This window comes from Dermacentor albipictus, chromosome 9 (genome assembly GCF_038994185.2).
Source record: "Dermacentor albipictus isolate Rhodes 1998 colony chromosome 9, USDA_Dalb.pri_finalv2, whole genome shotgun sequence".
Lineage (NCBI taxonomy): Eukaryota > Metazoa > Arthropoda > Arachnida > Ixodida > Ixodidae > Dermacentor > Dermacentor albipictus.
The window spans coordinates 16,245,745-16,263,266 of NC_091829.1; the positions used below are offsets into that span (position 1 = coordinate 16,245,745).

Sequence of the window (17,522 nt, forward strand, 5' to 3'; positions counted from 1 at the left end):
GCCCTTCTCGCAGATCCCTTTCAATGTACGGTCCGCGCGGCTGTGCCATATACTCAGCCGCCGCCGGAGTACGTTTGATCACGGTTCATAACGGTTCGACTAGGACGGATAAGGGGCTAAAGAGCGATAACGGGTTATAATGATCGGGACGTCATCAGCGCACCTGGCACGTACCGCCACCTGTAGTACTTTCTTGGCATTATCAATGCACCTTGCGCCGCCGTCCGCACCAGTTCGTGTCGCCGCAGCGCTGTGCTTAGTACTGGTCGGATCAAGTTTCATAACATTGATAATGACACTGGGATGCGTGGAAATGAGCGAGCGGCATAATGGTTACGCGTACTTAGACAACTTCCAGAGGAGTTCCCGCGAACTTTTCTTTTTTTTTTTTTACAGCGAAGCTGTATATCTCGGTCCTCCAACGAAATTTTCGTGTCGTAAGCAAAAAACTTCCCATATGTGGGCCGATCCCGGAGCTAGTGAAATACCGGCCCGACCCGCGGCGGATCTGAAGCAGGCGTCAAGCACTCCGCATACGTGCATGGGCCAATCCCGAAGATAGTGCACTGCTGGGCCGACACGCGGTCGAGGTGCAGTTCGCCATTAAGGGGCTCACATACACAGCTTCGCTGGTCATCCTTCTTCACAGATTGGAAGGGAACTGAGATTTTTTTCAGTTTTATATATGAGGGCTATTCCAATTGTCTCAGAAGGAGCCAAGTCAGGTGGGGGATATATTGCCAGAAGTCGAGTATTTGCTTCATTGTCAGAAGCCTTACATTATTTTTTTATTCATTGGTAGGCACGATTTTTTATTAGAAAATAATTTACATACAATTTCATTATTTTTCTTTCTGTAGTTTGCTTAGAAATGATCCAAGTATAGCATGTTCAAGAAGCTATATGCAAGAAATGCCTAGATACGAAAGCCAAGAATAATTTCAAATTCCTACAAAGCTTACTATCTGCCAAAATTTTATTTGTGTCTCAATGCTACACAACAGCCCCGCAAAACCACGCTGAACCAGGAAAACAGCATTCTGGCCTATGTTTACGCGTCCATAGAACACTGTAGAGTCCTTGTAAACATCTGGCAAATAGCGGCCATCGTAAATAAGGGAATCAACTATTTGTTTAGAAAGCTTTAAAAAGGCAACTTTATAACATTTATTAAGCAGAGACCCACATCACAAGACTTTGAAAGTTGAGTCTTGTATATGGCTGGATATGCAACAATACTGACGCGCACTGAATTCGTCCTGTCCGAAAGACGCGATTGTGCAACATATTATGGGGTTTGGCTTGAAGTTTGGTTGGAGAAAGCTTTTGGATATGCAGGGTATTTCAGAAAATGCGTTAGAAATTTCGTAAACATAGGGAAGATGCGATGAGAAAGTGACTGCCTCGGCATTGTCTTCATCACAGGCACATTTGCTGCAAGGTGGGCAGGTGCAGTCTATATGACTTCATGAATGTCTAAGCTTCATCTCACGTTTACGTCATCTCGGTGCACCAAGCGTAAACTGACTTGGCTGACCCTTCGGTTATTACAGAACGTAATGTAATTCCGATAAACGTGTAACTAATCCTGAGGAGACAGTGTCCAAACCTTATGACATCACATTGAGCTAGTGTGAAGCCTTCAATCCCGTCTGTCATTCTTAAGTACATTTTTTTTCCCTTTTTTTTTTAGGGGGGAGGGTTGCCGAGGCTCGGAGTACCGTAAGAGAGACATATCTGCTGTTCCAGAAGTGCGATTTGCCAATCCAACTTCACTATACAGCGCTAGATGTGAGAGACTCACGTCCTCGGAGACTCCGCACCGCCGATCCATGAGTCCCATGACGAGCGTGGTCTCCCGAGATCCGCGTCCCTGGACGTCGCAGCCGGCCGTCTCGTCTCGCGGGTAGATCCTTCCCGCGAAGGGATCCTTGGTGTGCAGCGTGAGCGCCATCGACTCACGCGTGCACGACAACTGCACGGCTGCACGGTGTGGCGAGGAGACGAGGCGTTGCCGAAAAGGAGCTTTAGAACCGAGAAGTAGTGCACTGCCGCATCAGCTTTAGCGTGGCCTCCGAGACAGTGCAGCGTCACGGTGCGAATACAACATCCTCCCTACGATAGTCGCCCTTCAGCCCGCTGAGGGTTTCTACTACCGCATTCATTGCGGCAGCAGTGGCGTAGTGACACTCGTATATAGTGTAACAGGCCTGTTACCCTGCTCGTGCCGAATGTCGGGAGCAATTTGAGGAAACGCCGAATTTGTTTTCATGAACCAATTGCCCGTGACACGTGAATTCGAATCTGAAGTGCAACTATTTAGCAGGTGGTTCCCCCGCCTAAAGTTTAGTGCCATTGAGCAAGTTTATGTTGGGCATGCGTGTTCAGCCACTACGGCTAAACTGCACTTAATCTGGCGCGCACTGCGCCTAATCGCACATTATTTGCGAAGGTACGTCCGTCAGCTCGATATGAGACTCATTAAGCTGTACTGGAATTTTGGTCAACAACGGGACTGGACTCTCATGTGTAACAGTCAGCGTGTGACTCCTTTCTTTCTTGTCCTCTCCTCCGTAAGCAGGTGGGCGTGATGCTCCGTTTAGGAGACAACTGGTAGCCCGCTTTTCTTTGTCTTCGCGATGTTTGCACACGTTCGCACGATTAGTACAAATAACAGCGGACGCAATTTCGGCGCGCCCTTCCACATATCGCTCGAGGGAGAGTATACGTACGCTCCGGACAGGTGGGCCTCTGGTAGTAGCCGACGCCGGGGGTCGTGCGCAGCGCGAACCCTCCGAGGCTGACCGTGTCGTCGCCGGACATGGCGCACACGCCCGCGGCCGGCGCGAAGCTGTAGCTGCGGCAGGTGAACTCGCGGCACGTCTCGCACAGCGAGCGGCACTGGTCGGCGCTGAAGGCGCTGCGCACCTGGTCGGCCCGCCGCAGGTCCACGTCCTTGTGCAGCTCGAAGTCGCAGTTGGACGCGTGGCCCGAGGACGCTGCGAGTGGCGCGCGGGTATGACAACAGCTCGTGGACGCCACGCGGGCACAGCTTCTTTATAGCAAACGTTTCTTGCTTCGGTTTATGCGAAGCATATTACTAGAGCTCAACCCAGCTCCTCAGGCGCGGCGGTGTCGCCTTGGACACCACGTGACACCGTGACGTCACGACAGAGGAGAAACGGGGCTCCAACTCGCGCCGTCGCTCGCGGCGTCGCCCTCCGCATCGGACGCGGTGAGCGTCGAGCAACGCAGCGTTCGGCGCGACAAAGATTTATTCATGAAGTGCAACGCCGCAGACACCGACACCGACGACACCGGCTTTTCTGCGACACGAGCTCCTTAACGCTGTCGCGTTAAAGTAAAGGCTATAGTATGCTTCGCATCCTGGGCGTAACCTTAGCTAAGCCACAGCCATTTTTTCTGTTCATCTTGAGTCACATTCATAAACGCAATTTAATCAACCCACTTGCACTTGTATCTGGAGTTGTTATCTCTCGTAACACATTACTTGAATGTGAAGAGCTTCCCCAAAGGAAGTTATCGCGGGGCACGTAGGTTCGTACCGGTATTAAAACTTTAGCATGTTGATGTAACTTATTAGTCTTCACGGGATACCGGACTATCGGGGACGTAAGAATGAGCAGCCGTGTTGGTGGCGCCATCTTGCGGTATGCATAGTATAACCAGAGAGCGCACACAGGTAATACTGCACTAACTAATCCCCCTCTACTTAGCTGCTTCTGTAAAGCATCGTTAGCTACGTAATTGTAAACATATACAGTTGCGTGAAAATGGGAAGACGGCCACGTCGATTTACGCTCATGTAAAGAAAATGGGAAGACGGCCACGTCGGTTTAGGCTCATTTAAACAAAATGGGAAGACGGCCACGCCAATTTGTGCTCATGTGAAGAACACGCACTGCCTCACCCAGAATATAGCGCGCACATGGGGGTGAAGGGAAAGCCGACACCCCAATATTTCCTTCCGCCTCCCCATCGTCCCCTTTCTGACACCATGCATGGAGTGTCAGTTGTGATAAGAGTTGTACGAAAATGGAGGATCGTGCTCAACACGTACCCGGCAGGCAGAGGTTCTCGAAGTAGTGCACGTGCGGTCCCTGCGCCGGAACGAAGGCGCTCGGCTGGGACCGCCTGTCCTGCGAGCTGAGCCGGCACTCCCTGGCGCGGGCGTCGAACTCGCCCGAGCGGCAGGGAAACGAGGCCTCGTGCAGGCACAGCTCCTGGCACCGCTGGCAGCTGGGCACCCCGGACACCACGCGGTCGTCGAATCCGCGCAGCTCCTTGTCGGGCACCCGCTCCATCACCCAGTCCTTGTCGCACGCTGGACCTGATGAGAATGCGCAAGGCGACAACGCTTGGTTAACGGCCCCGAGCGAAGGACGAGGACGCAGAGGTCGGCAGGACCAGCGACGACTTGGAACTTACAGCAAGTCCTCGTTATAACAAATTCATCGGTAATGTGACTTCGTTATAAACGGTACTTCGTTAAAGGCGGAGTGACCGTTGGAATTATGTTAAAACGAGCCAAAGACGATGTGACAGAGATCGGCGGGAACGGTGCCGACGTCCAACTACAGTACACCCTCGATATAGCGAAGTCACGGTAACGCGGTATGTACCATCAACACAAATCCAATCGGAACCAGGAAATAACGGATCAGAACGCCTGCCACGCGTAATTACATGGAAGTGCGACGTGTAATCGCTCTGTAGGCGGTTTCCAAGAAAGTGCCATAAATCCAAGTGCACGTTTGGAGTCTGAAGTAAATCGCTGTTACAAATGCAAGTCAATTAACCTGCAAACGGAAGAACGCACTGGAGTAATTTATTAACTGTCTGCGTCTGGCTGGGCAGGCACCGTACTAACACATAAATTTCGGAGAATGGAAGGGGGAGGGCATGTCCGGTCTGCACTCGATGGCTACGCGACTGCTTACGTTAGTGAGAAAGAACTTGACAAACACAGACACAACTGAAGGAAAGAAAAGTACAACACATACACTGGATATCAACTCAAAGGATCGCAGTGGCGGTAAAGAAGGGAGAAGCAAAACTTATCTGCGCATTATGGTTGGCGCATTCCTTATCGTTAATCGAAACAATAATGTATTTCTGGCAAGAATCAACCAAAAGAAAAGAGAACGTTTATTACCACTAGCTGTGCCGCCAGGAAAGGGACGGGATAGAAGGCGAAGGAAAGAAAACTACAAATAAGTACATGTGCACAGATTAAAGCATGACATTGACATGTGCTTCGGGCGACGCCAACACAATTAACAGCGGTAGCACGTGCGTAATTGACAGCTTAATCGAGCCTTCGATTACGTTGCAAAAAAAAAAAAGGATGTACAAAGCTAAACAGCTATCTTTCACGAATGCTCGCACGTGTTCACGATTCAGGAGTTGGCGCTGCCTTTCTTCGAGCATGCGCAGATGGGTTTCTCATCTTCCCTCATTTCCCACCACAGTGCGATATCCTTTTAGTTGACAGCCGGCGCCTGTGCTTGTCATTTTGCGTTCCTTCAATCGCGTCCGTGTTTGGCACGCCCGCCTTTTCAGTATCGCGAGACGAGCGTATACTTGTTTTTTGGAAGTCCGCATGGAACAATCAAACGAACAATAAGCTACGCCTTGTAAAACCCATCATAGAAAAGTGGAAGTCATGTTCACACCAAGAACGTTTTAATGAAGTTGTCTTATGTCGCCTCCGCATTGGACGCACACACATTACCCATAATTACTTGCTGACAACAAAAGACAAGCCAGTTTGTGACAAATGCGGAGACGAACTTACAGTAACCCACATTTTACTCTCCTGCAGACAACTTGAGACATTGAGAAAAAGATATTTTACGCCATTTTACAGCGAACGCATTCCTTTACATCCTTCACTGATTTTAAGTGAAGATGCGCTGGTTGGGACAATTCATGTATTTAGCTTTTTAAAAGAAGCCGGTTTCCTTGAAAAATTCTAAAGCGTGACCTTGTTCTTTTTTACATCCAGTGACACACCTCATCCACCTTCTCATGTCTGAGAAGAAGGCTGAGGTGTTTATTTAATTTGTTGGAATCCTCGGGGTCCTCTGTCAGAAAAGGATCCTTTGAGGTTACCCGTCTTTTCCCTACATTATACCTTGCGATTGGCGCATGATGGCCTTAGTTGCTTATGCGCCATTAAACTCAACATCAACAACATCAACAACAACTTGTTTTTTTTCTCGAGCCGGCAACCCACCGTGGACGCACATCTTGGCGAAGTAGTTCGAGCGGTCCGACGCTGGCACCAGGGGCGGCTGGTCGGTCGCCGAGCCGAGCGTGTTGGCCACGTCCTCGTCGTCGAGCGCGGTGGCCGCGAAGCACGCGTTGTGCTCGTAGTTGACCACCACGCCCAGGCAGCGGGGCGACGACTGGCAGCGGCGAAGGCAGTCCAGCGTGACGGCGCCGCGCGACCGGAAGTCCTCGCGCGGCGCGAACATGGGCGACAGCCGGCGCGAGGCGGGCTTCATGGCCACCGTCTTCTCGAACGTCACGGTGTCCTCGCCCTGGGGACACTGCTCGTTCCGCGAATGCACTGCGAGTGTGGACGTGGTACACTCGCCTCCATGCAGATCGACACACACTCATGTCCACCGACTTTCAATCACTCACTCACTCACTCACCCAACTCATGACTGGCTGGCTCATCTTTCTGCCTATTGAACTACAAAAGCCACTGACGTAGTAGTTCTGCGGAAACCCGCAAGGTGGAGAGAAGTTGAATAAAGGGAAAATTAAACATCGTAGCAATTGCTACAAAGGAAACCCATACGGGTTCCTCGAAAGAAAAGCCTCATAGTTGAAGAAAAATTCATCCTGGTCCGGGACTCGAAACCGGAACCACCGCCTTTCCGGGGCAGCCGCTCTACCATCTGAGCTAACCAGACGGCTAGCAGATGGTATATAGGGCGAAGTCGAATTTGTCGACAACACGAAGCAAAGGCAAGAGTTTGACGTAGTAGTTCTGCGGAAACCCGCAAGGTGGAGAGAAGTTGAATATTGCTACGAACGGGTGGATGTCTAATTTTCCCTTTATACAAAAGCCACTGCTCATTAGCTGATTTACTGACGCACTCATTCGGTTTCTTACTCGCTCTCTCGATTGACACCTCCCTCACTTGACGGCGCGCTCGAACACTCGACTGATCGCTCCCTCACTCAATCGATTGTTGACTTCATCAAGCGGTCAAGTGAGTTCATGAGCGAATTCAAATCGGGCACTTTCTCACACGATCTCAGAGCTAGTGTCCTCGCACTCAGGACATGACCACGTGGCTCGGCAGTCGCGCAACTATTTGACTCGTCCTGGAGGCCACGTGCCGCTTGGTGACTGCGGCGCGTGGTACTTTCCAGTTCATCGTTTGAAGCTTGCCGAAGCCAACGGGTATTATGGCCGAGGTTATGAAGACTGCGATTTGCACAACGCACGAAAAGGACGAGCGCCTATGTCGGTCTTATTTGTGGTGCGCTTTATGTCCTCTAGCCATAGCATATATGAATTTAAATCTGTTCCAACTTATATACTCAGCAAAACTGGTCTAAAGTTAATTTCTTCTTTTTTTTTTCCCAGCTTGACTGTACATCGGGCACACTGACCAAAAAGAGCGCGAGAAAACGAGGAACGGGAAAGAAACACGCCACTTTTTCGTCCGTATGCAATACCAACTCGCCCAGGATTTAGTACCTCTATGCCACATCGGGTATTATGCGAAAAGGCGGCGCCAGGCTTTCTTTCTTCCCTTCCCACTTTCTTTTTAGGGGAGAGGGTGGAGGGGGGTCTGATTGTACATGTTCGTTTTGGGTGCAGACAGTCACTCCATCGCTGTACACTTCGAACTGTTAGGGGGGCGATGAGGAGGGGAGAGGGGGAGGGGCACCACTTCAGGGCCGGCCTTGATTGTCCATAGCTCGTATAGCCGTATTAAACTTTACTTTGTGCCTTTATCGCAGCTCTTTATATGCTATAAAGATTTTGTTTGGCGCTTGTGCTGTTCAAGCAGGGGAGGCCCACCTTCCAGCTTCATCCTAGCGCCTCTGTTTTTAAGTTCACTCGAATTGGTGACTACAGACTTGATGCGAAACCTGATTGTGGCTTCATGGATGACATTCGTGAATGTTTATCATCAGAGTGTTGAATTTGCTTTCACCTTTGCGCATCCCTCTTGCTATGTCATCATTATCCCTCATCACATCCTTATGTCCCCGTTCCCCCTCCCCCTGTGCAGAGTAGCAGGCTAGAGCACCTTAGCTCAGGCCGACCTCCCGGCCTTCTTTCAATATAATTAAATTATACTCACTACTTTGTACCTCTGCGAAGCTCACACGCATACGCAATCTCGCCGTCGCATTCGTGCTCGACGTTTACAGAGAACGGTGCACATCTGCAGAGATTTGTCTACAGTACAAGAAAAACTCCTGCGCACCCTTTAGGAAGCCCCACATGCTCGATGACCCCTGGGCATGCTCGCTACGCGAGACACATTTGCCACTCGAGCCAGACTTCACACTGTCTCACCGGGAGGCTTGTTCCAGAACTGGACTTCCCTGAGCGTGGGCAGCTCCCTTGACTGGGGGACCGCCATGGCGCCGGCTTTGAGGAGGAGGCAAAGGACACCAGCGGTCCGGACGGTCAGGGCCAGCCCGCCGATCCTGGAGCGCATGTCCCTTGTCCTGCATTCACGATGGACACGCACGTTGAGGGGCAAGCGCAGGTGACAGCCGTGCTTTGTCGACATGCCTTCACTCGGCTAAGTTATCCGCTCGTTTCAACTTGGGAACCCGTGGAACCACGTGATCTCTCAAGACCACACGACCTGCGTCATCATTTCCACCAATATGTGACGTCAGTGGTTACGTACAGACATGCGGAATAGCCATTTTCCTACTGAAGCGGCTCGACTTGATGCCACCAGCGTCTACGAGAAAAAGAAATCTCCTATTAATCGACAGCAGCAATATACTGCAGCTTCGTTTTAATGCTGTAAGCGGGAGACTGCACGGAAAGTAGTATGAAGGGGAAGAATACTTGAGCCGCACTCACACCGTATAATATTGGTAATATATGGAAGAAAACGAGAAGGTCGGGCAGTTTAACAGATCTCGCTGACTGACTGACTGAATGATTAACTAATTTTGTGGTGTGTAATAGGAGGAGGAGGAGGATGAGGAGGAGGAGAGAGAGAGAGTAAATTGATAACGCACGTCGGGTTTCCAACCATGTACGCAAGGAGAATGAGGTTAAGGGATTAAAAGAGATATAAGCAGGGAGACGCGAAAGAAAGAAAGAAAGAAAGAAAGAAAGAAAGAAAGAAAGAAAGAAGGAAAGAAAGAAAGAAAGAAAGAAAGAAAGAAAGAAAGAAAGAAAGAAAGAAAGAAAGAAAGAAAGAAAGAAAGAAAGAAAGAAAGAAAGAAAGAGCAATGCGGGGCTGTGAAAGAAGCAGTAGTCGAGGGCTCTGGATTAGTTTTAGCCGTCCGGTTTTTGTTCCGCGACACCCAAAGGCCCGGCAAACAAGTGTTTTCGCAGTTTGCCCTCAACGGAACGTGGTGCCACCGGGTCAGGAATTGAACCCGTGACTTAACTAGCCGCCACTGCTATAGTTAAAGGACGTGAACGCTCCCGGAATGCAAAGTGGGCAATCCCTTTGGAACCCCTCGTTGGCAAACCGTGACCCGGATATGACCGCTAGTCGGAGAAGACAACGCCTGCCGTTGCCGCCGCCCAGCGCCCATGCGACGCGAGTCCCGTCAACTTCTCGACACCTAAAAAGTGTCACGGGGTCGCCGCCCCGTAACGCCTCGTCCATTTTGCGACCGCGCCACAAGAGCCGCGTAAGCGGACCCCGAGTCGCCTTTCGCCGCCTGTCGCCGGCTGATCAACTTCCTGGTACGGCGTGCTCTCGTACACGGGTCCCACGGTGCGAGCAGACGGCAACAGAGCAAGCACCCTATGGACAGACGAGTCGAGAGGGGAACAGATGGGGACAACGCCAGAAGATGCACAGGGGGCATCGACTCCTCCTGCTCTGAAATAGAAACTGCACCCCGCAGACACTGTACGGCAACGACGTTTATGCAGGACTCCCCCCCTCTCTTCGTATATAGTCCATTCATACGTGCATGCATTCTGCCGGCGGTGGGACCGCTGTCCGGCCTTTGTGCGCGGTCGCCTTTTCTTACTCGGCAGCGCTTCATTTCGCCGCCGCTACCTTGTTGTTCATTTACACGGCTGGCCGACTTTTTGTAACACGCATGACGGCACCGCGTTTTGACCGGATTGTCTCCTACTCGTTTGGTGTAGCGGGGATGATGCGAAAGGAGAGGTTGTCCCTTTCCGCCCCCTAGCCCACATTTTGCGGTGTTATCTTTTTTTTTTTGTCTCGTATGTACACGTTTCTCACCCTGTCGTGGCCGCCTGTTACCAAAGTGGGCAACCCAACCTTTTTTTCTCCTTTGGTTTTTCGGCACAAACTTAGCTATAGCGACTGGAGAGAATGCTGTTTGCACGTACACATGCATCCACTCCTTTTGTTGTGTGTGTGTGCACGTGTGTGTGTGTCTTTTTCTCTTTTTTTTTGCTTTCTGTCGTTGTGGCATCTTTCCTCTCTCATTCAGCCTTTTGTTGTGTAACGTTGTATTCCTTTTGTTTGGAATCATATGCACCGCTTGGTAAGTATATGGCCTACTTAGCACGGAATGTCTAACACAGCCTTTCAGGCAGCCGTGGAGCCGCACGAATTTGGATCATATATGAATTTCTTTTTCTTTATTTTTAAACTTCGAGTCGCAAGGTCAGTAACGTCAGTGTGTGACACAGGTTCAGCTCTCTCGCCGAGGGCGCTATGGATCTGTATTTGGCTCCTTGTTAGCGTAATATTTTTGTTCCTTGATTTTTTCGGAAGTCCTTTTTCGATAGCCACCTTCTCAAGGTACCGTTTAACAGCAATTTTAACACCAGAAACAACTCATTACATTGAGTAATCTTGTTTGCATCTAAAATGGTTATTTCTCCATCCAAATACATTTGTAGAGCCCAATTTGTCACAGAAAAATAAAAGGATTAGAAAAATTTTGGGGACCACTCAGGGAGAGGAGAGAGAGCAAATAATAAATGAAAGGCAGGGAGGTTAACCAGGACTGAGCCCGGTTGGCTACCCTACAATGGGGAAACGGAAAATGGAAGGAAAAGATTAAAGGAAGTAGAGAAGGTATACACTGGGGATATCGATGGGTCACTAAGTCCGGTAGCTTTCAAATGTGGCAGCATTGCTTTCGTGGCATTTTGTAGCTGCGATATCAGGGAGAGGATTACAGGTTCAGACCGAGCGTGATCTGTATCTTGGACGAACTTCTCACGATGAAAACGTTCGAGCGTAGAGCTAGTGATGAGCCTTCAACCAAGGAAGCCGGGCTAGTTGGTTGCAACTGTTGTGGAATCTGACTTGCATGTACTGCAGAGAAAGATGGGGAGATGAAAGTAAAAATAAGACAGTAAGGTTAACGAGATGATATCGTTGGTTAGCTAGCCTGTGTCGGGGAAGGGAAACAGTGATAACGAGTGATGAGAGAAAAGGAGGCGAAAGAATGGTAGGATGAACGCTATGAAACTCTGCGTGTGCATTGTAACAGTCTGTCAAGACGCCACGTAGCTACACTCAGTCCGACTTAGTGCGATTTATTTTTCCACATTGAAAGAAGAAAAATACGCAGGGCTAACGCCGAATTTCGTCTAGTTTTCACTGCTCAACGATGCTCATGACGCACATAAAATGCAGCCGCTGCTCGAAGAGCACACAACGTGATCACTGCGCACCGTTACCGTCGAGAACAATCACAGCCCTTGCGCTTGCGAACGGGGCGTGAACCTCTTCAGAATCAAGAATTTGTGAGATGAGAGAATGTGATATTCGGGCCCCAGCGCCACGTCTGTAGCATTGTGCTAGTCTACGCGGGCGGTCACAAGGGCCCCGCTGGACATAGAACGGCGGTAAACTCGCTAATCGCCAGATCTCTTCGCGGTCTCCAGTTCACTGCGCACTCAAACTGGGCCATAGGATGTCCTGCGAAGGAATGGGCCTAAAGCAAACATCCCAGCAGTCACGCGTAGCTAGTTTGTAGGTGGGCCACGTTCAAAATTTTTCCCTTTGCGCTTTGCCTTTCTTTCTCCCCCCCCCCCCTTTTTCTTTTTAGTTTGTGCCATTCCTTTGTTCAGCGTTTCTCTTTTCTGCTTCATGCAAACAATCCACCCCGCTTCCATATCGCTCTTTCTTTTCTCTTCCCTTATTTTTTATGAGAGTGTCCTCTGTGGAATTCTTTGTTGTACGTTGAAACGGGCAAGGCGGAAGGTTCATGACCTTCGGTATAGGAGTCAGCGCAGGCGCTGCTGTGGTCAACGTCTTTGTGGTCCAGTTCCCTTCGCGAGAAACTTACGGCACGCTCGCGCGAAGTGTTTTGTTAAGATCGGCGCCCGTGTATCGTCGTTGTATTGCTACAGGCAAATGTTGTTAGCGCGGTCGTATAGTGTTTCCTATGCACACAAATTACTAAAACCTCCGGGAGAACATTGGCGCGGCGACCTCTCCGCCACCATGGTAACGATAGCCAGTACATGGATTTGTCTGACCTTCGTGCTTGTGGCTTCGGACGGCTTTATTTACTACGCTGTACTTGCACTTATTATCGGACCATACCTGCCAAACTCTCCCGAAATGTTCGTAAAGTTTACGAATTCGGTCTGGTTCTACGATTTTACTGATATTGCGTCAAGCCTAACGAAAAATTAATTTCGGTTCTCGGAAACGTTGTGAGGTTTAAAGATGGGAAAAGGTAATATTTCAAAAAGAAATGCATAAAAAAGACATTACGACAGAACCCATCACACGATGACGGTAGACGGCAATGCGATTAGCGTTCAAACAATGTACTGACGCACCGCACTGCTTAAGTCACGCTTCTTTAAAACTATGTAGCGGTCATTCTGATCGCTGTGTTCGTGTGTGTTCGTGGCTGTGTGTTACATGCGCGGTTGCGTTACACTCGAGCATTGTGCGTGACGGCGTGCCCGTGGTGGCGCCTGCCGTGGGGTTCCGCAACTGACGGCGCTGTTAATTATCGCCGGCAGATGACGGCTGATACGGCAATGGAATTCAGCCGCCGTGCCGGTTTTAAGGCGTAAGCCTTTAGTCGGCTCATGAGCGTCCGGGCGCGATCCGTGGTGGACGCAGGAAAGCGGTGATCACCGGCGAGGGGAGCAAGGAGAGGAGGCGCCACGCCAGTAGCGTTGTGCGTGCGAGTGGGCGCGTGGGAGAGCGCGGACATGCGCGTGGAGGTGCGCGCGCGTCGGTGACGAACCTTGAAGCCATGTGGCTGTGATTGCACCCCATGTTCGCGGCCACGGCGGCGTCAGTTCGCAGAACAGTTCAGACAACAGCTACAGAGGCATTCATAGACAGGCTTTCGCTTATCGCAGTTTAGCTCAGCTAAGTGCCCATCGATTTTTCTGATGGGACAAGAACTCCGCACTGCGTTGGGGCGTGGTCGGCGCGGCCGCTGACGTTCAAATAAAGCAATTTTGTCAAGTTGGCACTGAGGCTTCAGCGGCTTCGGCTATATGTGTGCAACATACCGCTGTCTCCTGTATCGATCCACTTTTGTATGGCAATCTCTTGCCAAGGTCGCTCATTAGCATGACTAGATGATGACGACGCGATGACAAAGATGAAATGGCGAAGAAGGATTGATGTCGATGGAATGACGAAGGCTGTGTACAACGGCAGCATCGCGACAATCGCATGACGATTATGAAACGGTGGCGATGGTATATGTAATCGTGAATGCACCCTGTAGGTTGTAGGCTAGACCCATTCAAGAACTAAGCATAGCAAGATAGATAGATAGATAGATAGATAGATAGATAGATAGATAGATAGATAGATAGATAGATAGATAGATAGATAGATAGATAGATAGATAGATAGATAGATAGATAGACAGACAGACAGACAGACAGACAGACAGACAGACAGACAGACAGACAGACAGATAGATAGATAGATAGATAGATAGATAGATAGATAGATAGATAGATAGATAGATAGATAGATAGATAGATAGATAGATAGATAGATAGATAGATAGATAGATAGATAGATAGATAGATAGATACGGGCTCAAAACGCCTGAAGTAGGCAAAGAATGCTGATCGCATTAAAAATTAGAATTTAATGCTGCCAGCACCATCCTCTTGTGCCAGCGCAAAAATCCATATGCCCAGATGAGTACTTGCTTCGAACAAGTATATTGCCGAGTTCCTTAAGTAGGACAGATCGGCAAGAGCAAAGTGATAGCGCAAGAGCAAAGTTAGGAAACAGCCATTGTGATATTTTGTGTCCCTGATAAGTCTCTCTTACCATAATAAATGTCTCTCTATTGCTACAGGTCTTTAAGCCATCGTAGATAAAAAGCGAATGTACTCGCAGCTCGTGGCGAACATTAAAAAAAAATGCGTGCTGTAACCTTTATATTTCTTATGACTAGGCTTAAGAAGTATCACGTGACGCACACTTTTAGTGTCCTTCCTTCCTCTATTACTGAAAGAGATTCACTGCGAATACGGCCTCTGAAATGCTCGGTTACAAAGCGAAGGACGCAAGTGATACAAAATAGTTCGATGATAAAGGTGACACGCTGAGCTATTTGATTTCCTGCTTCCGCCTTTGTCCCCTTTGTCTTGATGATCACGTGATCACCACAAGTGAATAGCACACTAAATGTTTTAGCACCGTTATGGGTGTTTAAAGGGTGCTCAGTTTGTGCCATAGTTAACAACCTCACCATCGAGAGGCAACATCGAGCCGATGATGGAGACAAACGAAGTTTGCTTTTTTTTTTTTGTTTGCGGCTGTAATTGTGGCAACATGATGGTAGCTGCGACAGGTGGCACGAAAGCTGTACGAAATAAACATTAATAGTAACTACGGCGTTGTTTAATTCTCCTGCCAGGCATCCAACGCACACCCGGTAGCAAAAATTAATGTGCAGTTTTCCACTACCGTTACTCTCATTGCTGGTGTAGCTTGGGGCATCCTATCGTACACAATCAAATATTTTGCAGCCTTAAGATTATAGGATGTCACCCGTGGGACATATCAGCACCCTGAAGGGTGCACTTTTTTTTTACTGCGCAATAGTCGAAATTTGCTTCCTCGTGAAATAACTCATCGGAAGAATATGGGCGCGAAAGAATACGTTCAGCCTTGACGTGCAAGCGCTTCGTCCTAAATGGTGGCGCATTGACATGCAAGTTCAGCACTTAACGGGAACTCAGCACGCAGGTGACAATTCTACGCACACCTTGCGATATCCATGCACGTTTCTTGCAAACAAATCACGACTGTCTTATTGGAAAACACGTACGGTCAATCACATGTGGAGACATTTCCAACTCTTTGGACTAAAAAGAAACACCTTAAAAGAGAAACAACATTCAGGACCGCGTCATCTTCTATCCTTTTAATAGGCAACAGGTCAGCGTCATTTCCATCCTGTTAATAAGCAACACATCGTCCTTTCTGGACCCTTGTTTTTTGCTTTGCTAATCTGCTTGTTTTACTCTTTCATCACTGGAAATAGCCCAGCGTCCTACCTTGAGCCCTGTAACGTTCACGCGCGATAATTTTCCTTCATTATATGGTATCCCTGAAATGTGAGAGTTACTGAACTCATGGACTTTCTTCAATAGCAGTCCCAAGGGAAAGTTCTGGCCTAGTTGGTCTGCGTCCACATTCTCATAAAATTCAGCGCACACAATCGGCGAGGGCACAAAAGGAAGGAACACGCAAAACACGCACGCTTCTGTATGCGTTGAATTTCTTGAGTAGTATGCCTACATGGATTTCTGAAGGAAAGAAAAAAGGAAAGAGAGCCGCAGCTTTGGTGTGGAGTGAGATTAAAGTGTTCGATTACGTGATGTAGTTAGGCTGAAATCGGTCGTCATGCATGAAGAGAAAAATGGAAACAAGCACTAATTTAAGCAAGTTGCATACGGCGATAACCATACAGACCAACATGTCGTACTCGTGTCGGCGTGTATTCTTATTGTGCGCCAGAACCATGGAGCTGCTGCGATAATTTTAAATCATCTGGACGCTAACATTTCCGAGTGGAAGTTAATCCAGAATACCGGCTCTCGATGTTGAGGAAAACCAGTTTTGTGGACACTTCCTTAAAGAATCGACAACGGCAGAAAGTCAAGGTCTCGAGGAATTCTCGTCCGGTCAGAGACAATCCCGACACAAGTGAATAGAAACCTAAAGAGGCTGGAAAGTAAACGGCTAATGAACTAAAAGATATCCCCTCCCTCTCATACGCACGCTTTGAAGGAACGTTCAAGCCGGAGACGGCTGAAATCTGCGAGCCTCGTTGGCTCTCCAGTCATTCACAAACAAGCCAATCGCGAGTGAAAAAAAAAATTGATGCCGATCAGGCTCGATCGCTCTCGAAAGTACCCGTGTGACACTGATATAAAAAGAAAAGCTGTCAAGTGAGCTTTGTCTACAAATTGAATTAGTTTTTCTTTTTTTTTTCCTTGACAGTCAGCGACAATATGTCGTTTTATTATTATTGTTATTTTCACTTGTGCCAACGTACAATTTTGTCGAGATGCCTGTCACAGAGTTGTCAACCAGCTTTTCTCACCTTGTACCGGTGCACCACGTCGACGTCAGTCCAGCATCGAGAGAGACGGTACGACAGCACGGTTCGTCATCCGGCGTCCCGATCCATCACGCACGCGCACACCGAACCGTAATCTCAATCCTTCGATCGTCGTCGTGGGCGGTCCCAAACTGTCCGAGCAGTTCCCGCGTGGCCCGGTCCAACTGATCCACCTGAAGAGCGGTTTCGTTTCTGCCCCGCTGTCTTGTTTATTGCGCCCCACAGCAACCCCTAGCCCCGTGACCCCCCTCCCCTCCTCCTCTCTCTTCTCCTCCCACCATTAGCCTCCCTCTCTCGAGTATTCGTTTATAACCTCCCGCCAGAAGTAGTGCGCTCTCACCGAGGAAAGGTGGACGTCACGCTAGGCTTCACGCGTTCTATGAATGCTGCGCCTTTGCGGCGGCGAGCCGCAGTGGGGTTGGGGGACGAGCAACGGTAAAGTTAACGGCGGCGTTGTGAGAGAGTGGGGTCACTAAGCGATGTAAGGAAAGTGCGTGCAGCGGGCGAGGGGGTTGATGGACCGTGTTTGAAGCCGCGGGAAAGTGGACCGACAGTGAACGAGAGGGAAGTCTCTTTTGATATGCGCGCGAGATGGGGACACCGCCACCAAATTGGTCGTTCCCTCGGCGCGGCCCCAGTCTGCTGGTCAGCGAACGGAACGACGACGTCATCGTTATTGTTTGCCAAGCGGTGTTGGCGGTGACGTTTATGACCGCCGTCGGAGATAACCCGAGTGTCTATACCCGCAGACA

General features: G+C 49.3%; 1 protein-coding gene across 3 annotated transcripts in view; it reads right to left on the reverse strand.

The window, feature by feature from the left end:
• Nucleotides 1-17,522, reverse strand: part of LOC135903681 (uncharacterized) — a 242,064-nt gene that overhangs the window by 12,310 nt on the left and 212,232 nt on the right. For all 3 annotated transcript variants that reach the window (XM_070525316.1, XM_065434008.1, XM_065434007.1), the window contains exons 2-6: nucleotides 8,576-8,730; nucleotides 6,260-6,595; nucleotides 4,082-4,351; nucleotides 2,733-2,999; nucleotides 1,805-1,983 (exon numbers count right to left, since the gene is read on the reverse strand). In XM_070525316.1, the coding sequence (XP_070381417.1) occupies nucleotides 1,805-1,983; nucleotides 2,733-2,999; nucleotides 4,082-4,351; nucleotides 6,260-6,595; nucleotides 8,576-8,720 (1,197 nt within the window). In that variant the 5' untranslated portion in view covers nucleotides 8,721-8,730. The remainder of the gene's footprint in view (nucleotides 1-1,804; nucleotides 1,984-2,732; nucleotides 3,000-4,081; nucleotides 4,352-6,259; nucleotides 6,596-8,575; nucleotides 8,731-17,522) is intronic.